This window comes from Scyliorhinus canicula, chromosome 7, assembly GCF_902713615.1.
Source record: "Scyliorhinus canicula chromosome 7, sScyCan1.1, whole genome shotgun sequence".
NCBI classification, from domain to species: domain Eukaryota; kingdom Metazoa; phylum Chordata; class Chondrichthyes; order Carcharhiniformes; family Scyliorhinidae; genus Scyliorhinus; species Scyliorhinus canicula.
The window spans coordinates 1,573,071-1,599,662 of NC_052152.1; the positions used below are offsets into that span (position 1 = coordinate 1,573,071).

General features: G+C 48.8%; 1 protein-coding gene across 1 annotated transcript in view; it reads left to right on the top strand.

Annotated features, from left to right (window-relative positions):
- The first annotated feature begins 722 nt into the window (after positions 1 to 722).
- Positions 723 to 26,592, top strand: part of rsph1 (radial spoke head component 1) — a 178,338-nt gene continuing 152,468 nt past the window's right edge. The window contains exon 1 of the mRNA XM_038801305.1: positions 723 to 934. Within this exon, the coding sequence (XP_038657233.1) occupies positions 881 to 934 (54 nt within the window). The 5' untranslated portion in view covers positions 723 to 880. The remainder of the gene's footprint in view (positions 935 to 26,592) is intronic.

A 26,592-nucleotide genomic window follows, 5' to 3' on the forward strand; every position in this document is an offset into this window, starting at 1 on the left:
GAGTGAAGGTGAGCAAGCACAGGGAGAGAGAGAGAGAGTGAAGGTGAGCAAGCACAGGGAGAGAGAGAGAGAGTGAAGGTGAGCAACCACAGGGGGAGAGAGAGAGAGAGTGAAGGTGAGCAAGCACAGGGGGAGAGAGAGAGAGAGTGAAGGTGAGCAAGCACAGGGGGAGAGAGAGAGAGAGTGAAGGTGAGCAAGCACAGGGAGAGAGAGAGAGAGTGAAGGGTGAGCAAGCACAGGGGGAGAAAGAGTGAAGGTGAGCAAGCACAGGGAGAGAGAGAGAGAGAGTGAAGGTGAGCAAGCACAGGGAGAGAGAGAGAGAGAGAGAGTGAAGGTGAGCAAGCACAGGGGGAGAGAGAGTGAAGGTGAGCAAGCACAGGGAGAGAGAGAGAGAGAGTGAAGGTGAGCAAGCACAGGGAGAGAGAGAGAGAGAGAGTGTAGGTGAGCAAGCACAGGGAGAGAGAGAGAGAGAGAGAAGGTGAGCAAGCACAGGGAGAGAGAGAGAGAGAGAGTGTAGGTGAGCAAGCACAGGGAGAGAGAGAGAGAGAGTGAAGGTGAGCAAGCACAGGGAGAGAGAGAGAGTGAAGGTGAGCAAGCACAGGGGAGAGAGAGAGAGAGAGTGAAGGTGAGCAAGCACAGGGAGAGAGAGAGAGAGTGAAGGTGAGCAAGCACAGGGAGAGAGAGAGAGTGAAGGTGAGCAAGCACAGGGAGAGAGAGAGAGAGAGTGAAGGTGAGCAAGCACAGGGGGAGAGAGAGAGTGAAGGTGAGCAAGCACAGGAGGAGAGAGAGAGAGAGTGAAGGTGAGCAAGCACAGGGAGAGAGAGCGTGAAGAGACTGTGAGTTACTGAAGGAGCTGATCCAAGGAGCCGCAGCCAATAGGATGTCACTGACGGAATCAGAGGAATTTGAAGAGGAGCAGGGCCCTTATTTAGGGGTGAGTTTATTTAATTATATTATAATCAGCAGAGTCTGGGCCAACGGCCTCACAATGGCAAGAATCAAACTAACTCCTAGGATCAGAGTGGGCATCCATCTCCTGGCCAGAACCATGATAAACCTCATTGCTGCCATATATAACACAACGCTGGCCTCTTCCTTTGGAAGAGCACAAAATGTTTGTTCCAGGACTCACAGTTATTATAGAATCATAGAAAAGTTACAGCACAGAAAGAGACCATTCAGCCCAGCTTGTCTATGCCAGCCCAAGGACACCCTTTCTAATTCCACCTTCCTGCACTCAGTCCATGTCATAATATACACCAGTATATCATTGTGCAGACACACACTGATGGATATACACCAGTATATCATGGTGCAGACACACACTGATGGATATACACCAGTATATCATGGTGCAGACACACACTGATGGATATACACCAGTATATCATGGTGCAGACACACACTGATGGATATACACCAGTATATCATGGTGCAGACACACACTGATGGATATACACCAGTATATCATGGTGCAGACACACACTGATGGATATACACCAGTATATCATGGTGCAGACACACACTGATGGACACACACAGGGACCAAACAACATGTACAAACACCGCAGCCAATCACCAGTTAGAATACACACACTATAAAGGCAGAGGGCACCACAGTTCCCGCTCATTCTGGGCGCTGCCTCTCAGTGTAACAAGAACTCATCCAGTCCAGCACAGACTCACACCACTGTGGTGAATGTGTAACCACTATAATTCACACTTTACATTACTGTGTCCCTGTGGGCTCCATCTGTGAGCCATCGTGGACCCCCGACCAAAGGCTGCCCCAGGCCTGCGCCACGCAGCCAGCCGCCCACCACGGAGGACTATCGTGCCACTTTTGCGGCCAGCCCTAACACCCCCGACAGCAATGCCCGGCCCGCAACGCGACCTGCAGCAGCTGCGGGCGAAAATGGCACTTTGCTAAGGTCTGCCTGGCTAAATCTAAAAACTCGAACCCCAACTCGAACACTCGCTCCTCCGACTCCCAGGCCCGCAGACCCCGCAATGTGGCAGCGTGTCTGTATTGTCCGCACAACATGTGTGACTCACGGGGGCCGCCATCTTCGCAATCCTCCCCCACACGGCCGGCCATGTGCGATCCATGGGGGCCGCCATCTTGGACGCCATCTTCCTCGTCGCCATCTTGGCCATCACCCACTATTCCACTCAAAGATTACGACCTCCGCGGACAGTCATCACGGGGCCGCTCCAGCACCGCCGACCACGCCACCGACTACCCGCAGCTCAGCGCAGTCACTCTGGACCAGTCGCAGCCAAAGCACCTCAAGAGCTCCATGATGTCCTTCCAGATCAACGGATACGAGACACCGTGCCTGTTCGACTCCGGGAGCACTGAGAGCTTTGTTCACCCAGACCTGGTAAGGCGCTGCTCGCTCCCGATATTCCCGACACAGCAAACAATCTCCCTCGCCTCGGGGTCGCACTCAGTCCAAATACAGGGGCGCACTACTGCGACTCTGACAATACAGGGCGCCGACTACACCAATTTCCAATTGTACGTGCTCCCAGACCTCTGCACCCCCCCCCCCCCCCCCCCCCCCCCCCCCCCCTCCTCCAAGGACTGGATTTCCAGTGCAACCTCAGGAGCCTAACACTCAGCTTTGGCGGACCCCTTCCCCCTCTCACTATATGTAGTCTAGCAACTCTGAAAATCAACCCCCCTCCACTCTTTGCTAATCTCACCGCCAATTGCAAACCAGGGGCCACTCGCAGCAGGAGGTATAGTCTGCAGGACAGGGTGTTTATTAGATCCGAAGTCCGGCATCTTTTGCGTGAAGGAGTCATAGAGGCCAGTAATAGCCCCTGGAGAGCTCAGGTGGTGGTCGTCAAAACTGGGGAAAAGCTCCGGATGGTGGTTGATTACAGCCAGACCATTAACCGGTTCACGCACCTCGATGCGTACCCCCTCCCCCGGATTGCAGACATGGTAAATCAGATCGCCCAGTACCGCATATTCTCCACGGTGGATCTGAAGTCTGCATACCACCAGCTCCCAATCCGCCCGGAGGACCGCCACTACACGGCGTTCGAGGCAGATGGCCACCTCTTCCATTTCGTCCGGGTTCCCTTTGGCGTCACGAATGGGGTCTCGGTGTTCCAACGAGCAATGGACCGAATGGTGGACCAGTACGGGCTGCGGGCCACTTTTCCATACTTGGATAACGTCATCATCTGCGGCCATGACCAGCAGGACCACGACGCCAACCTCCACCGATTTCTCAAAACCGCCCAAAAACTCAATGTCACAGATAAAAGGAGAAATGCGTTTTCCGCACTACCAGGCTAGCCATCCTCGGTTACGTCGTGGAAAACGGGGTCCTAGGACCCAACCCTGACCGTATGCGCCCCCTCTTACAACTCCCCCTCCCTCAATGTCCCAAGGCCCTCAAGAGGTGCCTCGGATTTTTTTCATACTACGCCCAGTGGGTCCCCCAGTATGCGGACAAAGCCCACCCACTATTTAAGACCACACGATTTCCCCTGTCAGCCGAGGCTCGCCAGGCCTTCAACTGCATCAAGGAGGACATCTCCAAAGCTGCCATGCAGGCGGTAGATGAGTCCGTCCCATTCCAGGTGGAGAGCGACACCTCAGAAGTCGCTCTCGCTGCCACTCTGAACCAGGCAGGCAGGCCAGTAGCGTTCTTTTCCCGAACCCTCTCCGCTTCGGAACTTCGACACTCCTCAGTCAAAAAGGAAGCCCAAGCCATTGTGGAAGCCGTACGGCACTGGAGGCACCACCTCGCAGGTAGGAGGTTTACCTTCATCACCGACCAGAGATCGGTTGCCATTATGTTTGACAACTCGCAGCGGGGCAAAATCAAGAATGACAAAATCTTGCGGTGGAGGATTGAACTCTCCACCTATAATTACGATCTAGTATATCGTCCGGGGAAGCTCAACGAGCCCCCAGATGCCCTGTCCCGCGGCACATGCTCCAGCGCTCAAGACGACCAACTACAGCCGATCCACAATGACCTCTGCCATCCGGGGGTCACCCGGCTCGCCCACTGCATCAAGGCCCGCAACCTGCCCTTCTCCACCGAGGAAGTTAAAGCCGTCACCAGGAATTGCCCGATCTGCGCGGAGTGTAAACCGCACTTCTATAGACCAGACAAGGCCCACCTGGTAAAGGCATCCCGGCCCTTTGAACGCCTGAGTATTGATTTCAAACGGCCCCTCCCTTCGAACAACCATAACACCTACTTTCTCAATATTATAGACGAGTGCTCCCGTTTCCCTTTTGCCATCCCGTGCCCCGATATGACCACCCCCACGGTTATCAGAGCCCTGCACAGTGTCTTCACCCTGTTCGGTTTCCCCAGCGACGTACACAGCGACAGGGGTTCGTCGTTCATGAGCGACGAACTGCGTCAGTACCTGCTCGACAAGGGCATCGCCTCGAGCAGGACTACCAGCTATAACCCCAGGGGGAACGGGCAGGTGGAGAGGGAGAACGCGACGGTCTGGAAGACCGTCCTACTGACCCTCCGGTCCAGGAATCTCCCAACCTCCCACTGGCAGGAGGTCTTCCCCAATGCGCTCCATGCTATTAGGTCCCTCCTTTGTACGGCCACAAACCAGACTCCTCATGATCGCTTATTTGTCTTCCCTAGAGGCACTAACACAGGGGCCTCGCTTCCATCCTGGTTGAGGATACCGGGCCCTGTCCTCCTTCGGAAGCACGTCCGGACACATAAGACAGACCCCCTGGTAGAGAGGGTCCAGCTCCTGCACTCGAATCCCCACTACGCGTTTGTCGACCACCCCGATGGCCGACAGGACACCGTTTCCCTCCGGGACCTGGCACCCACAGGCTCTACTACCACTACTACCGATGTACCTCCCACACTACACCTCACCCGACCTCCCACGCCCCGCGGCCCGCACCTATTTGCTTCCCACGCTCCCTTCCACCCGACACACCGGTCCGCAGGAACGAAGCTCAGGAAGAACCACCCCCGGAGTCCACCCTCGGACTCGCACCTAACATCCTTCCACAGCCATCCCCGAAACAGCTGCAACACCAGTGCTTCGTCGGTCCCAACGCACGATTCGGGCGCTGGACCGACTGAACTCGTAGACCCGTCACCCCGCCGGACTTGATTTTTTAACAGGGGGTGAATGTGTAACCACTATAATTCACACTGTACATTACTGTGGGCTCCATCTGTGAGCCGTTGCGTGGCTCTGCCCACAGGGGGAGATGAGGAGCAAGTACAGGGACTCCATCCTCAGCTCCGCCCCCAGCAGGAAGTATAAGTGCTGCCATCCTACGAGTCCGCCCTCAGTTCAACATAGTCGCAGGCAGGCTCAGTTGTCGGCCGATTAAAGCAACAGTTTACTCCAACTCGTGTCTCTGAGTGAATTGATGGTCGCATCAACCACTCGCTGAGAGAATCAACTGGTTCGGATAAGGCTTAGGTCTCTAATTTAAGTTGGCATCATTTAGACCCACAGTCATCGTGTGTTAGTTAGTTAGAAGTTAGTTAATAAAATTGAGTTGAACCTTCATCAGTGTTGGAAGTGTCTGTTCATCTCTCAAGCCTACACTAGCCAACACTTCAGTCCATAGCCCTATAGCTGAGACCACTTAAGGTGCAGAACAGGTACATTTTAAATGAGTTTAGGGTATCTGCCTCCACCACCAACTCTGGCAGCGAATTCCAGATTCCCACTACCTTCTATGTAAAAAAGTTCTTCTCCATGTCCCCTCTACACTTCTGCCTCTTATCTTAAATCTGTCCCCTGGTTCTAGAATTCTCCACCAAGGGCGGAGCCGAGGTCCCAGGTTCGATGCCGGCTTTGGGTCACTGTCTGTGTGGAGTTTGCACATTCTCCCCGTGTCTCCATGGGTCTCACCCCCACAACCCAAAGATGTGCAGGGTAGGTGAATTGGCCACGCTAAATTGTTCCTTAATTGGAAAAAAATGAATTGGGTACTCTAAATTTATATATATATTTTAAAAATTATTCTCCACCAAGGGAAACAATTTGATCCTGTCCACTCTGTGTCTTCCCCTCATAATTTTGATCACCTCAATTCATTCACCCATCAGCCTTCTTTGTTCCAGGGAAAATAACCCCAACCTCTCCAATCTCTCCTCGTAACGACACGTTTCCAGCCCGGGCAACATTCTTGTAACCCCCCCCTCTGTACTCGCTCCAGAGCAATAACCTCCTTCCTGTAATGTGGTGACCAGGCAGCACCGTAGCACAGTGGTTAGCGCAATTGCTTCACAGCTCCAGGGTCCCGGGTTCAATTCCCCACTGGCTCACTGTCTGTGCGGAGTCTGCACGTTCTCCCCGTGTCTGCGTGAGTTTCCTCCGGGTACTCCGGTTTCCTCCCACAGTCCAAAGATGTGCAGGTTAGGTGGATTGGCCATGATAAATTGCCCTTAGTGTCCAAAATTGCCCTTAGTGTTGGGTGGGGTTACTGTACTGGGTTATGGGGATAGGGTGGGGGTGTGGGCTTGGGTAGGGTGCTCTTTCCAAGAGCCAGTGCAGACTCGATGGGCCGAATGGCCTCCTACTGCACTGTAAATTGTATTTCTATTTCAATTTCATTATAGAACTGTACACAATACTCCAGTTGTGGCCTCACCAGCGTTTTATACAATTCCAACATGATATAGAACATAGAACAGTAAAGCACAGTACAGGCCCTTCAGCCCACGATGTTGTGCCGACCATTTATCCTAATCTAAGATCAGCCTAACCTACACCCCTTCAATTTACTGCTGTCCATGTGCCTGTCTAAGAGTCGCTTAAATGTCCCTAATGACTCTGACTCCACCACCTCTGCTGGCAATGCATTCCACACACCCATCACTCTCTGCGTAAAGAACCTACCTCTGACATCTCTCCTATACCTTCCTCCAATCACCTTAAAATTATTCCCCTCGTGACAGCCATTTCTACCCTGGGGAAAAGTCTCTGGCTATCCAGTCTATCCATGCCTCTCATCACCTTATGCACCTCTATCAAGTCACCTCTCTGCCTTCTTCGTTCCAGTGAGAAAAGCCCTCGCTCCCTCAACCTTTCTTCATGAGACATGCCCTCCAGTCCAGGCAGCATCCTGGTAAATCCCCTCTGCACCCTCTCCAAAGCATCCACATCCTTCCTATAATGAGGCGACCAGAACTGAACACAATATTCTAAGTGTGGTCAAAACACGGTTTTATAAAGCATGGTAGCACACGTGGCTAGCACTGTGGCTTCACAGCTCCAGGGTCCCAGGTTCAATTCCCCGCTGGCTCACTGTCTGTGCGGCGTCTGAACGTTCTCCCCGTGTCTGCGTGGGTTTCCTCTGGGTGCTCCGGTTTCCTCCCACAGACATGCTGTTAGGTGGATTGGCCATGCTAAATTGCCATGAGTGACCAAAAATGTTAGATGGGGTTATTGGGTTATGGGGATAGAGTGGAAGTCAGGGTTTAAGTGGGTCGGTGCAAACTTGATGGGCCGAATGGCCTCCTTCTGCACTGCATGTTCTATGTTCTTAAAACTGCAGCAAAACCTCGTGGTTCTTAAACTCAATCCCCTTGTTAATCAAAGCCAACACACCATAGGCCTTCTTAACAACCCGATCAACCTGGGCGGCAACCTTGAGGGATCTATGTACGTGGACCCCAAGATACCTCTGTTCCTCCACACTTCCAAGAATCCTGCCTTTAACCCTGTATTCAGCATTCAAATTCGTCCTTCCAAAATGGATCACTTCACATTTATCTGGGTTGAACTCCATCTGCCACTTCTCAGCCCAGCTCTGCATCCTGTCCATAGTGTCCAGCACTCGAAACTATCTACAACTCCCCCAACCTTCATGTCATCGGCAAACTTACTAACCCACCCTTCCACTTCCTCATCCAAGTCATTTATAAAAACCACAAAGAGCAGAGGTCCCAGAACAGATTCATGCGGGACACCACTGGTCACCGACCTCCAGGTGGAATACTTTCCATCCACTACCACTCACTGTCTTCTTTCGGCCAGCCAATTCTGTATCCAGACAGACAAATTTCCCTGTATCCCATGCCCCCTAACTTTCTGAATGAGCCTACCATGGGGAACCTTATCAAATGACTTACTGAAATCCAGATACACCACATCCACTGCCTGACCTTCATCAATGTGTCTTGTCACATCCTCAAAAAATTTGACAAGGCTTGTGAGGCATGACCTGCCCCTCACAAAGCCATGCTGACTATCTTTAATCAAACTATGCTTTTCTAAATAATCGTAGATCCTATCTCTCAGAATCCTTTCCAATATTTTTCTCACCACAGACGTAAGACTAATGAGTCTGTAGTTCCCAGAGATTTCATTGTTCACTTTCTTGAACAGGGGAACAACATTCTCCTCCCTCCAATCATCCGGTACTACTCCAGTGGAGAGTGAGGACACAAAGATTATCGCCAACGGCGCAGCAATCTCCTCCCTCCCTTTCCCGTAGTAACCTTAGGTATATCCCGTCAGGCCCAGGGGACTTATCTATCCTGATGCTTTTCAAAATTTCCAGCACATCCTCCTTCTTAATATCAACTTGTTCAAGTCTATTAACCTGGTTCACACTGTCCTCACGAGCAACAAGGTCCCTCTCTCTGGTGAATACAAAATATTCATTTAGGGTCTCCCCATCTCCTCAGACTGTAGGCAAAAGTTCCCTCCACTATCCCTGATCGGCCTTACTCTCACTCTGATCATCCTCTTATTTCTCACATAACTGTGGAACGCCTTGGGCTTTCCCTAATCCTTCCTGCCAGGGCATTTTCATGCTCCCTCCTAAGTCCATTTTTGAGTTCCTTCTTTGCCACCTTTTAACCCTCTAGAGCTGAGTCAGATCCTTGCTTCCTCAACCTTACATAAGAACATAAGAACTAGGAGCAGGAGTAGGCCATCTGGCCCCTCGAGCCTGCTCCGCCATTCAATGAGATCATGGCTGATCTTTTGTGGACTCAGCTCCACTTTCCGGCCCGAACACCATAACCCTTAATCCCTTTATTCTTCAAAAAACTATCTATCTTTACCTTAAAAACATGTAATGAAGGAGCCTCAACTGCTTCACTGGGCAAGGAATTCCATAGATTCACAACCCTTTGGGTGAAGAAGTTCCTCATAAACTCAGTCCTAAATCTACTTCCCCTTATATTGAGGCTATGTCCCCTAGTTCTGCTTTCACCCGCCAGTGGAAACAACCTGCCCGCATCTATCCTATCTATTCCCTTCATAATTTTAAATGTTTCTATAAGATCCCCCTTCATCCTTCTAAATTCCAACGAGTACAGTCCCAGTCTACTCAACCTCTCCTCATAATCCAACCCCTTCAGCTCTGGGATTAACCTAGTGAATCTCCTCTGCACACCCTCCAGTGCCAGTACGTCCTTTCTCAAGTAAGGAGACCAAAACTGAACACAATACTCCAGGTGTGGCCTCACTAACACCTTATACAATTGCAACATAACCTCCCTAGTCTTAAACTCCATACCTCTAGCAATGAAGGACAAAATTCCATTTGCCTTCTTAATCACCTGTTGTACCTGTAAACCAACCTTCTGTGACTCATGCACTAGCACACCCAAGTCTCTCTGGACAGCGGCATGCTTTAATATTTTATTGTTTAAATAATAATCCCGTTTGCTGTTATTCCTACCAAAATGGATAACCTCACATTTGTCAACATTGTATTCCATCTGCCAGACCCTAGCCCATTCACTTAACCTATCCAAATCCCTCTGCAGACTTCCAGTATCCTCTGCACTTTTCGCTTTCCCACTCATCTTAGTGTCATCTGCAAATTTGGACACATTGCCCTTGGTCCCCAACTCCAAATCATCTATGTAAATTGTGAACAATTGTGGGCCCAACACGGATCCCTGAGGGACACCACGAGCTACTGATTGCCAACCAGAGAAACACCCATTAATCCCCACTCTTTGCTTTCTATTAATTAACCAATCCTCTATCCATGCTACTACTTTACCCTTAATGCCATGCATCTTTATCTTATGCAGCAACCTTTTGTGTGGCACCTTGTCAAAGGCTTTCTGGAAATCCAGATATACCACATCCATCGGCTCCCCGTTATCTACTGCACTGGTAATGTCCTCAAAAAATTCCACTAAATTGGTTAGGCATGACCTGCCCTTTATGAACCCATGCTGCGTCTGCCCAATGGGACAATTTCTATCCAGATGCCTCGCTATTTCTTCCTTGATGATAGATTCCAGCATCTTCCCTACTACCGAAGTTAAGCTCACTGGCCTATAATTTCCTGCTTTCTGCCTACCTCCTTTTTTAAACAGTGGTGTCACGTTTGCTAATTTCCAATCCACTGGGACCACCCCAGAGTCTAGTGAATTTCGGTAAACTATCACTAGTGCATCTGCAATTTCCCTAGCCATCTCTTTTAGCACTCTGGGATGCATTCCATCAGGGCCAGGAGACTTGTCTACCTTTAGCCCCATTAGCTTGCCCATCACTACCTCCTTAGTGATAACAATCCTCTCAAGGTCCTCACCTGTCATAGCCTCATTTCTATCAGTCGCTGGCATGTTATTTGTGTCTTCCACTGCGAAGACCGACCCAAAAAACCTGTTCAGTTCCTCAGCCATTTCCTCATTTCCCATTATTAAAACTCCCTTCTCATCCTCTAAAGGACCAATATTTACCTTAGCCACTCTTTTTTATTTTATATATTTGTAAAAACTTTTTCTGTCTGTTTTTATATTCTGAGCAAGTTTACTCTCATACTCTATCTTACTCTTCTTTATAGCTTTGTTACTAGCTTTCTGTTGCCCCCTAAAGATTTCCCTCTAGTCTCCCACCAATCTTTGCCACTTTATATGCTTTTTCCTTCAATTTGATACTCTCCCTTATTTCCTTAGATATCCACGGTCGATTTTCCCTCTTTCTACCGTCCTTCCTTTTTGTTGGTATAAACCTTTGCTGAGCACTGTGAAAAATTGCTTGGAAGGTTCTCCACTGTTCCTCAACTGTTCCACCATAATGTCTTTGCTCCCAGTCTACCTTAGCTAGTTCTTCTCTCATCCCCTTGTAATCTCCTTTGTTTAAACACAAAACACTAGTATTTGATTTTACTTTCTCACCCTCCATCTGTATTTTAAATTCCACCATATTGTGATCGCTCCTTCCGAGAGGATCCCTAACTATGAGATCATGAATCAATCCTGTCTCATTACACAGGACAAGATCTAGGACCGCTTGTTCCCTCGTAGGTTCCATTACATACTGTTCTAGGAAACTATCGCGGATACATTCTATAAACTCCTCCACAAGGTTGCCTTGACCGACCTGGTTAAACCAATCGACATGTAGATTAAAATCCCCCATGATAACTGCTGTACCATTTCTACATGCATCAGTTATTTCTTTGTTTATTGCCTGCCCCACCATAACGTTACTATTTGGTGGCCGATAGACTACTCCTATCAGTGACTTTTTCGCCTTACTATTCCTGATTTCCACCCAAATGGATTCAACCTTATCCTCCATAGCACCGATGTCATCCCTTACTATTGCCCGGATGTCATCCTTAAATAACAGAGCAACACCACCTCCCTTACCATCCACTCTGTCCTTCCGAACAGTTTGATACCCTCGGATATTTAACTCCCAGTCGTGACCATCCTTTAACCATGTTTCAGTAATGGCCACTAAATCATAGTCATTCACGATGATTTGTGCCATCAACTCATTTACTTTATTCCGAATACTGCGAGCATTCAGGTAAAGTACACTTATGTTGGTTTTTTTACCTCTGTTTTGAATCTTAACATATCCAGTTTTATTCCTTTTGTTATTACTGGGCCTATTCACTGAGCTTCCCTCAGTCACTGTACCTTGTACTGTCGCCCTTTTAGATTTTTGACTATGTCTTCTCTGCCTTGCACTTTTCCCCTTACTTCCTTTTGCTTCTGTCCCTGTTTTACTACCTTCCAACTTCCTGCATCGGTTCCCATCCCCCTGCCACATTAGTTTAAACCCTCCCCAACAGCTCTAGAAAACACCCCCCCTAGGACATCGGTTCCAGTCCTGCCCAGGTGCAGACCGTCCGGTTTGTACTGGTCCCACCTCCCCCAGAACCGGTCCCAATGCCCCAGGAATTTGAATCCCTCCCTCTTGCATCATCTCTCGAGCCATGCATTCATCCTATCTATCCTGACATTCCTACTCTGACTAGCTCGTGGCACTGGTAGCAATCCTGAGATTACTACCTTTGAGGTCCTACTTTTTAGTTTAACTCCTAACTCCCTGAATTCCGCTTGTAGGACCTCATCCCGTTTTTTACCTATATCGTTGGTGCCTATGTGCACCACGACAGCTGGCTGTTCACCCACCCCCCCCAGAATGCCCTGCAGCCGCTCCAAGACATCCTTGACCCTTGCACCAGGGAGGCAACATACCATCCTGGAGTCTCGATTGTGTCCACAGAACCGCCTGTCTATTCCCCTTACAATCGAGTCCCCTATCACTGTAGCCCTGCTATTTTTGTTCCTGCCCTGCTGTGCAGCAGAGCCAGCCACGGTGCCATGAACCTGGCCTCTGCTGCCTTCCCCTGGTGAGCCATCTCCCTCAACAGTATCCAAAGCGGTATATCTGTTTTGCAGGGAGATGACCGCAGGGGACACCTGCACTGCCTTCCTACTCTTGCTCTTTCTTTTAGAACATAGAACGGTACAGCACAGAACAGGCCCTTCGGCCCTCAATGTTGTGCCGAGCCATGATCACCCTACTCAAACCCACATATCCACCCTATACCCGTAACCCAACAACCCCCCCCCCCTTAACCTTACATTTATTAGGACACTACGGGCAATTTAGCATGGCCAATCCACCTAACCCGCACATCTTTGGACTGGTCATTTTGGTCACCCATTTTCTATCTCCCTCATTAATTTTCACCTGCGGTGTGACCAACTCGCTAAACGTGCTATCCATGACCTCCTCAGCATCGCGGATGCTCCAAAGTGAGTCCATCCGCAGCTCCAGAGCCGTCAAGCGGTCTAAAAGGAGCTGCAACTGAACACACTTCTTGCACGTGAAAGAGCCAGGGACAGTGGAAGTGTCCCTGAGCTCCCACATCGCACACGAGGAGCATGACACGGGTCTGGGATCTCCTGCCATGTCTTAAACCTTAGGTAAACTTATACAACAACAATTTCAAAATAAAAATAAATAAATTAGACAATGAAAAGGAAAACTACTTACCAGTCACTTACCAGGGTTAAAAAGCACCTTCTCTCACTCTGCACTGAATTACCTCACTGCACCAAATTACCAAGTTGCAATCCCACTCTCGATGTGACTCACTCAGGATGTGTCTCCTTGAAAAGCGCTAGCTTACTGAGTGCGCTCTCTGTCTTTTATGCAGACCTCAGCTAATCGATGACTCAAAAAATACCTAAACTGCAAAGAGAAGAATACAATGTGCCCCTAAACAGGCCTCAGGTGATTGACAGATAACTACCTCTCAGCAATTAGGGTGGGGGCAGCTTCAACCAATCAGACACTAAGCTACACACTGCACTTTTAACTGAAAAACAGCAGAATTAGATTTTCCACTTACCTTTCCTGATTACATCACTGCACCAAAATACCAAGTTGCAATCCCACTCTCGATGTGTCTCACTCACGATGTGTCTCCTTGAAAAGCTTCCTTCTTCCTCTTGACCAGAAGCTCCACTTCTCTTGTCATCCAAGGCTCCTTCACCTTACCATTCCTTCCTCGTCTCAGTGGGACAAAACTAATCAGCACTCTCATGAAGTGCTCCTTAAACAGCCCCTACATTACTGTTGTGCATTTCCCTAACATCTATTCCCAATTTACTGTGCTGCACAGTTCTATGTTCTATGCTCCTCAGCTCCTGTCTAATAGCAGTATAATTTCCCCTCCCCCAATTAAATACCTTCCCATACTGTCTGTTCCTATCCCTCTCCATGACTATGGTAAAGGTCAAGGAGTTGTGGTCACTGTCACCGAAATGCTCTCCCACTGAGACATATGACACCTGGCCTGGTTCATTGCCGAGCACCAAGTCCAATATGGCCTCTCCCTAGTCGGCCGATCTACATATTGAGTCAGGAATCCTTCCTGTACACACCTGACAAAATCTGCTCCATCAAAACAATTTGCACTAAGGAGGGTCCAGTCTTAGTCAACTTAGGGAAGTTGAAGTCACCCATGACAACAACTCTGTTACTTCTGCACCTTTCCAAGATCTGCCGCCCAATCTGTTCCTCCATCTCTCTGCTGCTATTGGGGGTTCTATAGAAAACTCCCAATAAAGTGACTGCTCCTTTTTTGTTTCTGACTCCCACCCATACTGACTCAGTAGACAAACCCTCCGCGACTACCTCCTTTTCTGCAGCTGTGATGCAGTCCCTAATTAACAGTGCCACTCCCCCTCCTCTTTTACCTCCCTCCTTATTCTTCTTAAAACATCTAAACCCCGGAACATCAAACAACCATTCCTGCCCCTGTGAAATCCATGTCTCCGTAATGGTCACAACATCGTAGTTCCAAGTACTGATCCATGATCTAAGTTCATCTCCCTTATTCCTGACACTCCTTGCATTGAAACAGACACACTTTAACCCATTCCACTGAGTGTAACTTTGCCGTATCAACTACCTATCCTTCCTCACAGACTTGCTGCATACTATTTCAGCCCGTTCAACAGCTACCCTATCCTCTGATCCATAGCTCTGGTTCCCATCCCCCTGCCAAACTAGTTTAAACCCTCCCGAAGAGCTCTAGCAAACCTCCCACCCAGGATATTGGTGCCCCTCCAGTTTAGGTGCAATCCGTCCTTCATGTACAGGTCCCACCTTCCCCGGAAGATATCCCAATGATCTACATATCTGAAGCCTTCCCTCCTGCACCAGCCCTGTAGCCACATGTTCAGCCGCACTCACTCTCTGTTCCTTACCTCACTTACACGTGGCACCGGTAGCAATCCTGAGATCACTACTCTGCTCGTCCTGCTCTTTAGCCTCCAACCTAACTCCCATAAATCACTTTTTAGATCCCCATCCCTTTTCTGAGCCATGTTGTAGGTACCAATGTGCACCACGACTTCTGGTTGCTCCCCCTCCCCCTTAAGAATCCTGTAGACTCGATCCGAGACATCCCTGGCCCTGGCACCCAGGAGGCAACATACCTTCCGGGCGTCCTGTTCGTGACCACAGAATCTCCTATCCGTTCCCCTAACCATTGAATCTCCTATTACTATTGCTTTTCTATTCTCCCTCCTTCCCTTCTGAGCAACAGAGCCAGACTCAGTACCAGAGACCTGGCCGCTATGACCTTCCTCCAGTAGTTTCCCCCCCCCCCCCCCCCACCCCAACAGCATCCAAAACGGTATACTTGTTTTGAAGGGGAACGGCCACGAGGGATCCCTGCACTGTCTGCCCATTCAATTTCCTTCCCCTGACTGTAACCCAGCTACTCTTGTCCTGTACCTTGGGTGTGGCTACCTCCCTGCAACTCCTCTCTATCACCCCCTCTGCCTCCTGGATGATCCGAAGTTCGTCCAGCTCCAGTTCCAGTTCCCCAACGCAGTCTCCGAGGAGCTGGAGTTGGGTGCACTTGCCACAGGTGTATGCAGTGGGGACACTAGTGGTGTCCCTTACCTCCCACATCCTACAGGAGGAGCATGCAACTGCCTTAACTTCTATGCCCTCTGATCTGAATTCACAAGAGATTTAAAAGGAAAAACAAATCACAATTAAACACCCGTTAGGCCCTTAAAAGAAAATACTGCTGCTACTCTCTCAAGTGAACCCTCTAAAATTGGTGATTCTGCTTAATGATACAAATATATCTTGCTGCCCCCGAAACAAAAACATCTCTTACCTTCCGGAATGAGATTCTGCCCTGTGAACCAGCTGGAACTCCGCCCTCTGACCCTGCTCCCAGTCAGCTGCACTCTTTGTAAATTCCCAGCTCCCTTCACGCTCTTTGCGGAAATGTAGGAAATGAAAGGAGCATCTTTGTCCCTCATCACCAAACTCCCTCAGTCACCGAACTCCCACTTTAGCACTCTAATGCAGCCCAAAGTCAGCACTCCAGGACAAGGGAAGTCAGTACTGTAAGATGGCTCATTTTTATACTGTCTGACACTAGCCTTTGAAAACTGGCTTAATCCAATTAACTAATTAACAAGTTTACTTTTATATTCTATACCTCTGCCAATGAAGGAGAGCATTCCATTTGCTTTCTTAACAGCCTTGTCTCCTTGAACTGCTGCCTTTAGGGACCTGTGTACTTATACGCGAGATCTCTCACTTCATCTCCCCCTCTGAGTATATTCCCATGTATTGTGTACTCCCTATAACTGACCTCCCTAAATGCTGACCTCATACTTCTCGGTGTTAAGTTCCATCTGCCACTTTACCGCCCACTCCACTAACCCATCTATACCATTTTGGAGATTATAGCTATCCTCTATACTGTCCACCGCTCTAACTTGTAAACCTTCAGTGAGGGGTGTTGCCCTGCTGCAGCTGAGGCTATCAGGGAGAGAGCTGGTTGATAAGTAGTGGGTAAGGTTGGTAAGTCTTTACATCTTTTATCACTTATAGTTTAAAAACACATTTTATGGTTTATCATCTGTAAGGGCTATAATTGGTAGTATCGAGGACAAGGAAAGGAGGATCGTTGAGAATTGGATTTAATATAATATCTGTCTAATTTAGAGGGGTAAGTCATGGCAGGAGAATTCAAAGCCTTGCTTTGCTCTTCTTACTCCATATGGGAAGCCGGGAAAATTTTCAGTTCCCAGCTGTAAGTATCTTCAACAACAGCTCCTGGAAGTCTGGGTTTTGGAGCTGGAACAGTGCTGGGGGCACTGTGGAGCATACGCGAGGTGGAGAGTATCATGGATAGCACATATAGAGAAGTGGTCACACTGCAGGCTCAAACTCCACAGGCAGGAAGGGAATGGGTAACCACCAGGCAAAGCAAGAGAGCTAGTCAGGTTGTGCAGGAATCTCCTGTGGCCATTCCCCTGAAAAACACATCAACCACTTTAGATACTGTTGAGGGTACTGACTTCTCAGGGGGCAGCAACAGCAGCCAAATTTGTTGCACCACAGTCAGGTCTACTGCAGGGAGGGGCAGCACAGTGGCGTAGTGGTTAGCACTGCTGCCTCAAGGCACTGAGGTCCCAGGTTCGATCCTGGCTCTGGGTCACTGTCTGTGTGGAGTTTGCACATTCTCCCCGTGTTTGCATGGGTCTCACCCCCACAACCCAAAGATGTGCAGAGTAGGTGGATTGGCCACACTAAATGGCCCCTCCCTTAATTGAAAAAAATGAATTGGGTACTCTAAATTTAAAACAAAAGGTCTGCTGCAGAGGGGAGGAGTAGAAAGTGTGGGAATGCAATAGTTATTGGGGATTCAATTGTAGGGTAATAGATGGATGCTTCTGTGGCCGCAAACGAGACTCCAGGATGGTATGTTGCCTCCCTGGTGCTAGGGTCAAGGATGTCTTGGAGCGGTTACAGGGCATTCTGTAGGGGGGGAGGGTGACCAGCCAGTGGTTGTGGTCACATCGGTATCAATGGCATAGGTAAAAAAAAAGGATGAGGTCCTGAAAGCAGAATATCGGGAGTTAGGAAGAAAGTTGAGAAATCAGACCTCTAAGATAGTGATCTCAGGATTACTACCAATGCCACGTGCTAGTCAGAGTAGAAACAGCAGGATATATCGGATGGATACATGGCTGAAGAGATGGTGCGAGAGGGAGTGTTTCAGATTCCTGGGGCATTGGGACTGGTTCTGGGGGAGGTAGGACCTGTACAAACTGGGCGGGTTACACCAGGGCAGGACTGGAACTGATGTCCTAGGGGGAGTATTTACTACAGTTGTTGGGGACAGTTTAAACTAAAATGGCAGGGGGCTGGGAACCCATGCACGGAGTCAGAGGAGGAGGAAACAAGGACAAAACCAAAAGGCAGAAAGGGGAATAAGAAAAGTGATAGGCAGAGAAACCAAGGGCCAGGTTCAAACAGGAACACAGTGAGAAATAGTGGGAGCGAGACAAGTTATGTCAAAAGGGCCTTGTGCCTTAACGCACAGAATTTTCACAATAATTGGGATGAACTAATCGTGCAAATAGACATGAATGGGTAGGATATAATTGGGGGACATGGCTGCAGGGTGACCAGGGATTGGAAATTAATGACCAGAGGTATTCAGCATTTAGGACGGACAGACAAAAAGGAAAAAGTGGTGGATTGGCAATGTTAAAGAGGAACTTAACGCAATAGATAGGCATTTCACTGGACGTAAACAGGATTCCAGGATGGTATGTTGCCTTCCTGGCTCTGACAATGTGGAATCTGTATGGGTCAAGCTGAGAAAGACCAAGGGGCAAAAAAACATTCCTTTTTTGTGTTTTCGTAGCAGTTGAATACAAGTGAATGGTTTGCTCGGCCACTTCAGAGGGCTATTAAGAGTTTACTACATTCTGTGGGTCTGGAGTCACATGTAGGCCAGACCAGGTAACAATGTCAGACTTCCTTCCCTAATGGAACCAGGTGGGTTTTTACAACAATCGACAATAGTTTTCTGGTCATCGTTAGACTATTAATTCCAGATATTTTAATGAGTTTAAATTCTACCACCTGCCGTGGTGGAATTCGAACTCGGGCCCCTGGATCTCTGGATTACTAATCCTGCGACAATACCACTACTCCACCGCCTCCATCTATTGCAGAGCAAACTCAAAGGGCTGAATGACCTCCTCCTGCTTTTATTTTCTGTGTATGTTTCTATGTATGTGGGGTACATGGACTTCAGAAGGCATTTGATACAGTGCCACACAACAGGCTTGTGAGAAACATTACAGCTCCTGGAATAAAAGGGACAACAGCAACATGGCTACAAAATTGGCCAAATAATAGGAAGCAGAGAGTAAGGATCAATGGATAGTTTTCAGGCTGGAGGAAAGTTTGTAGTGATGTTCCCAAGGGTCAGTATTGGGACCCTTGCTATTCCGGATATATATTAATAATCTAGATCTTGGTGTGCAGCGGAGAATTTCAGAATTTACAGAAGATTCAAAATTTGGAATTATTGTAAACTGTGAAGAGGAGAGTGTAGAACTTCAAAAGGACAGAGACAAGTTGGTGGAGTGGGCAGGCAGGTGGCAGATGAAGTTCAATGCGGAGGAGTGGAAGTGATGCATTCTGGTAGGAAGAACATAGAGACAATATAACTACACATAGAAAATTATGAAAGGGGTGCAGGAGCAGAGGGAGTTGGGTGTATCTGCGCAGAGATCATTCAAGGTGGCAGGACAGGTGGATAGAACATAGAACATTACAGCGCAGTACAGGCCCTTCGGCCCTCAATGTTGCGCCGACCTGTGAAACTCCTCTAAAGCCCATCTACACTATTCCCCTATCCTCCATATGTCTATCCAATGACCATTTGAATGCGTTTAGTGTTGGCGAGTCCACTACTGTTGCAGGCAGGGCATTCCACGCCCTTACTACTCTCTCAGTAAAGAACCTACCTCTGACATCTGTCTTTGAGAGAGCCTGAGAGAGCAGTTAATAAAGCAGAGAGGGGGCAGTAAGGTGGCGCAGTGGGTTAGCCCTGCTGCCTCACGGCGCTGAGGTCCCAGGTTCAATCCTGGCTCTGGGTCACTGTCCGTGTGGAGTTTGCACATTCTCCCCGTGTCTGCGTGGGTTTCGCCCCCACAACCCAAAAATGTGCAGGGTAGGTGGATTGGCCACGCTAAATTGCCCCTTCATTGGAAAAAATTAAGTGGATATTCTAAATTTATTTTTTTTTAAAAAGCAGACAGTATTGTGGGATGTATTAATCTTCTCTTCTTCAGTGATTTTTTAAAAATTTGTTAGTGGGATGTGGGCGTTGCCGGCTGTGCCAGCATTTATTGCCCATCCCTAATTTCCATTGAGGGGCAGTTAAGAGTCAACCACATTGCTGTGGGTCTGGGAATCACATGTAGGCCAGACCGGGTAAGGACGGCAGATTTCCTTCCCCTAAAGGACATGAGTGAACCAGATGGGTTTTTACAACAATCGACAATGGTTTCATGGTCATCGTTAGACTTTTAATTCCAGATTTTACCTGCAGTGGTGGAATTTGAAGCTGGGACCCCAGAGTATTCTAGATCTCTGGATTACTAGTCCAGTCACAATACCACTACGCCACCTCCTCCCCATTTACTCGCTAATAAATATGATTGTCCACTTTAAAAATCTTGGTGATGGGTTCTGTAGGTCTTGCATGCCTGATGAGCCTGATCCAAGAACTGCATCATCAACCACACAAATTGCAGGTCGGCCTTCAGAGTATCTTTGAAGCGATTCGTTTGTCCTCCTCTTGTTCGGAAGCTTTTATTGAGCTGAGCAAAGATGATTTGCTTTGGAAGTCAGGGATATGACATCCTGGGCAGCACGGTAGCACAGTGTAAAAAGAAAAGCAAATTACTGCGGATGCTGGAATCTGAAACGAAAGGGAAAATGCTGGAAAATCTCAGCAAGTCTGGCAGCATCTGTAGGGAGAGAAAAGAGCTAACGTTTCGAGTCCGATGACTCTTTGTCAAAGCTAACAGACAGAGAAAGTGGGAAATATTTATACTGTGGAGTGAGAATGAAAGATGAGTCATAGCCACAGAAACCCAGGGAAACCGGGTGCTAATGGCCACAGATACCAAGGGGAAAGAGTGTTAATGGCAGTCCCCAGAGAGAACAAAAGATGTGAAAGGTCAAACAGCAGGGAAACTAACATCAGAGGCTGAACTGTAGGTGTGGGGGGAGGGGAAGGGGGAAGCAAAGAGGAGAAAGGTGCAGGAAAGGTGGATAAATTGGGGGGGAAATTAAATGTATATTAAGAAAGAAAGAAATGGTAAAAGACAGTTAAAATGAAATGAGAACAAATGGGTCGAAATGGGGCTGATCATCTGAAGTTGTTGAATTCGATGTTCAGGCCGGAAGGCTGTAGCACAGAGGTTAGCACTGCTACCTCAAAGCTCCAGGGGCCCAGGTTCAATTCCAGCCTCGGGTCACTGTCTATGTGGAGTCTGCACGTTCTCCCCGTGTGTGCGTGGGTTTCGTCCGGGTGCTCCGGTTTCCTCTCACAGTCCAAAGATGTGCAGGTTAGGTGGATTAACCACGCTAAATTGCCCTTAGTCAAAAAAGGTTAGGAGAGGTTACTGGGTTATGGGGATAGGGTAGAGGTGTGGGCTTAGGTAAGGTGCTCTTTCCAAGGGCTGGTGCAGACTCGATGGGCCAAATGGCCTCCTTCTGCACTGTAAATTCTATGATTCTGTGCTGGACAGCCAAATCTGTGACAGCTTTCCTGTGTTCAAGGAGCACAGACACCAACAGATCTGGGAAAGAGATCTTGAGTGTGAAGGTACAAGTTTTCCCAAAGGTCAGTGACTTTCAAACTGTGTGTGTCAGAGGCTGGGAAGAGCTGAAGAATTAAAGTTTCAATTGGGAGTATTTGTGATAAAGCCACCAGAGTCTGGTTGAGGAATCAGGCAACTAAAACCTGCTAAACCCCAGGATCAGAGGTGTTTTGTTCTCACAGGGAGGTGAAAGCACCATCTGGTGGTAGAAAGGCAGAAGGGCACCAACCTGAGCATCCTGTGTACAGCACTATCTGGTGGCCAGTGATGAGAACTGCGCTGACCTGGAATTCTGAGGTGAAACACCACCTGGTGGTCAAAGGACGGAATTGCACCAACCTGAACCTCCCGAATGAACCTGTCTCCCAGAGACTGCACCCACAGAGCGAATACTCATCTCAGACCTACTCCCTTTAACCCCTCTTTTATTCCTCGCCAACCCTATGTCTTGTGTGTGCCTGGGTGGGACGGGATCTTGGGATTAGCTAGTCTGGTAGATGGTTATCCTGTTATTTCCTTATATGTTCATCTTTTCTCCTTTTATTAATAAATAGTTTGTTAATGGTGAAAATACAAATTATTTGTTAATTTTGGGACTCTAGGGTCTGTGGGGCTGGAATTGACTGCGGACACATCCAGGGTGTCGTAACACTGTATATTGTGTTTGACGTTTAGCTGCTGTTGTATAAAGAGTCAAAGATTCTGCTCCTTTTCTCAAACACGTTTATTTCACTTTAACAAACTCTGCAACAAAACTCGAACATCACCTGACACAAAGGCCACCTGAAGCCTCTTTATAATCAGGGTCAATTATTGGATACTTAAAGTAAATGAGACAACTAATTGGAATGTCCCTTAACCCATGACTTAACATATTTCACTATAGTTCTTGTTATAAATACAATGTAATTGTGTTTAAACTTACAAACAAGGTGACTTTAATTAGTGGGCAGCCAAAGGCCAAAGACGTCAGCTATTTTTCTCAGAATTATTGGTTAATTCAGTTGTGTTGGGAGTGCGGATCATGTGGGTGGCATGGTGGCACAGTGGTTAGCACTCGGTCTTGGGTGACTCTCTGTGTCCAGTTTGTATGTTCTGCGAGTGTGTGTGTGGGTTTCTTCTGGGTGCTCCGGTTTCCTCCCACAGTCCCAGGATATGCAGGTTATGTTATGGGGTTATAGGGATAGGGCGGGGTGACAGGGAGTGGACCTGGGTAGATGCTCTTTCAGAGGGTCATTGCAGGGATAGGGCGGGGTGACAGGGAGTGGACCTGGGTAGATGCTCTTTCAGAGGGTCATTGCAGACTCGATGGGCAGAGGAGCCTCCCTCTGCACTGTAGGGATTCTATGGATTCTATGAATTTCATCAGAAGTGGGGCTGGAATTGCCCAGGGGGTCATGACTCTCTTACTGGAGAAGGATTTGGTTTTCCCTCCAGAGAGTCCAACGGATGCAACCCAAGGAGTGGGTAGCTGGCGGCTTCAGTGGCCAGGGCACCTGGCCATGGCGGCCGGTATGGGTGCCGGCATGTGGTGCAAGGTGGGGGTTCCGATGCCCTCCTGGTGGGGTTTTGGGGTAACGGGTGTGTGGGATGTGGATTGTATCATGGGCAAAGTGTTGCCTACTCACCCTGACTGCCCTGAGGACGTTGTGCAGTTTCGTCCGGCATTGCTGGCCGTTCCAGACAGTGTTGGTGTGGAACTGACGATCTCTGCCAACTGCGCCAATCACGGCGAATGGTGGTGGCTGGCAGCCTCCTTCCTGGGCAGGCGTACAGGGTCGCCCACCGTGGCGTCCAGGAGGGTGTCCAGGTCGGCATCTGTAAATCTCGGGACCGATTTCTTTGCTGCTATCTTGTTGGCTGGGATGAGTGTGTGGGGCGTGAAGTGTGTATATGCAGCTGCAACTTGTCAGCCTCCTGAGTGTCAATCCCGGACCTGGCGAATCCCGCACTGTTTTTCATTGGAATCGATTGTGTTCCGGTGCGAGACCCTTAACAGATGCTGAATCTGTCCATGTATGGTGCCAGTTTTGCTGTCATGGAAGTCCACGAATCCTGCCCAGGCGTCAACACTTAGTCTCAGGACCGGACAATCCAGCCGACGATTTCCCCTCATTTCTGTCTGAAATGAGCGACTCCTTATTTTTAAACAATGAACACAGTTCTAGATTTTCTGACAAGAGGAAACATCCTGTAATGAACTCCAATTGGCTTTATTGGTTGGCCAATTGGAGTATGAGCTCCCTCAATGATAGCTCATTGAGGGGGCCCATATAATCACCTGTGTAGGCTTTGTGTGCCAGTCTTAAGTTGACTGGACAGCTAGCAGCACTGTTTGTAGCTGCTCCTGTAATATCGCTATTGTAAATAAATATTGGTGTGGGGATGGAACTCCTGCCTCCCGTGGATTACTACAGTGGCGACGAGGTAAACTAAGAATTTTGCGGAGACCAGCTGCCGCACTCGGAGGGTAAGCCTTGCCATTTTAAAAATGCCGTTTTTTGGAAGGTTAGAGGCATTCGACCCGGCTATTGAGGACTGGTCCCAGTATGTGGAACATAGAACATAGAACAGTACAGCACAGAACAGGCCCTTCGGCCCTCGATGTTGTGCCGAGCAATGATCACCCTACTCAAACCCACGTATCCACCCTATACCCGTAACCCAACAACCCCCCCCTTAACCTTACTTTTTAGGACACTACGGGCAATTTAGCATGGCCAATCCACCTAACCCGCACATCTTTGGACTGTGGGAGGAAACCGGAGCACCCAGAGGAAACCCACGCACACACGGGGAGGACGTGCAGACTCCACACAGACAGTGACCCAGTCGGGAATCGAACCTGGGACCCTGGAGCTGTGAAGCATTTATGCTAACCACCATGCTACCGTGCTGCCCTAAGAGAATGTGTTACTTCTTCCGGGCAAATGATATTCTGACGGACGAAAGGAGACGGCTTATCCTGCTGTCGGCGTGCGGACCCTCCGCTTTCGCCATTATACGTAGTCTGACTTATCCTGATGCGCCGGACACGAAAACTTTCCAAGAAGTAACGGAATTGGTGAAAGAGCACTACGACCCAAAACCACCCCTCATTTTGCGTAGGTACAGATTCTACACAGCGAAGCGGGAAGACAGGGAGTCAATCACAAATTTCTTGACCCGCCTGAGAAGGCTGGCGGAAAAATGTGAGTTCGGCCCGACGCTAAATGAAATGCTTCGGGACCGGTTAGTGTGTGGTATAAACGACTTCACAATACAGAAACGCCTGTTGGCGGAAACGGAGCTAGACTGCAGGCAGGCGTTACAGCTCGCACTGTCCCTAGAAAAGGCAGCAAGTGGGGCGCAGGAACTACAGGGCACGCCAATAGAGGTAGATACCTGTGAGAGGGACTAGCACAACGGGTCCTGCTACCAGATAGCCGCTCTCAGGAAAAACCTGAGGAATAGAGGGAAAAAGGAAAATCCCAGAACTGCCCCCAAGTCTGCCAGGACTAACTGGAGACAGGGAAGTACCGGCTGAGGCTTCCCCACAGAGCAGGACCGTTTCTGGCACCAGACAGAGTGGGGTAACAATGACAGAAACCCTAGAAGGAGGTGGCAAAAGAGGAATAGCAGGTGGGGACACAGGGAAGTACACAACCTAGACGCCCCATCCTCATCTGAAGGGGAACAATTATATAATATTACAACAAAGAAAGCAGAACCCATTAGGATTACCCCACGGGTGAACGGGCGGCCGACAATAATGGAAATAGACACGGGTGCGGCCGTATCAGTAATGGGAGTGGCAGCATTTAGAAAAATCAAAGATGGACTCCAGCCACTAACCCTAACAAAAACATTGACGAAACTTAAAACCTACACGGGGGAACCCCTGGAAGTTCTAGGCACGACTCATGTACCTGTGGAATATGAGAAACAATTGCTCAGATTACCGTTGACGATAGTGGAGGGCTCCGGACCGAGCTTAATTGGACGGAACTGGCTGAAAGACCTAAAATTAGATTGGATGAAAATTTTCCAGAGTGGAAGCGGGCAGTTGAGTGGAGTACTCCAAAAATACCCGGAGGTCTTCCAGGAAGGTTTGGGGGAAATCATAGGCGCCAAAGCAACTTTGCACGTGGACCCAGAAGCCCTTCCGAAATTTTGTAAGGCCAGGTCGGTACCTTTTGCATTAAGGAAGAAAGTAGATGACGAAATAGAAAGGTTACGGTGCGACGACATTATCAGACCAGTACAGTTCTCGGAATGGGCAGCGCCGGTGGTACCAATTTTGAAGCCAGACGGCTCGATACGTCTCTGTGGAGATTTCAAACAGACAGTAAACAAATACGGACTGCTGGACAAATACCCAATCCCGAAAATAGACGACCTATATGCCAAATTGGCAGGTGGGCTTTTGTTCACGAAACTGGACATGAGCCACGCCTACCTGCAGTTAAAACTGGACAAGGGCTCCCAGAAGTTCGCTACGATCAACACCCTGAAGTGCCTTTTTCGTTATACTAGGCTACCTTTCGGAGTGTCATCAGCCTGCGCTATATTCCAGCGTACGATGGAAAATATTCTACAGGGACTACTGCAGGTGGCGATTTATTTGGACGATGTCTTAATCACGGGTAGGACAAACAGGGAACACACAAGGAACCTGGAGGAAGTGCTCAGGCATTTCGCAAAGGCAGGCGTACGGCTAAAAAGGGAAAAATGTATTTTTCTGGCCCCACAAGTGACGTACCTGGGATATAAAGTAGACGAGTCAGGCTTACATCCATTAGAAGACAGAGTAAGGGCAATAAAAGAAGCCCCAGCTCCCACCACGGTCCAGGAGTTACGATCATTTCTAGGGTTGGTAACCTATTATGGAAAATTTATTGAAAATAGGGCGTCCATCCTAGAACCCCTCCACCAGCTACTAAAAAAAGGGGCAAGAATGGAAATGGTCCGCCCGTCAAAACCGAGCATTTAGGGACATTAAGGAACAGCTGTCATCCGAAAATGTCCGAGAGCATTATGACCCAAGGAAGGAGTTGGTGGTCACTTGTGATGCATCCCCATATGGGGTAGGAGCCATTTTAGCCCTTAGAGGAAGGAATGGGGAAGAACAGCCAATTAGCCTATGCTTCGAGGACCTTGGTGATGGCTGAGAGGAAGTACG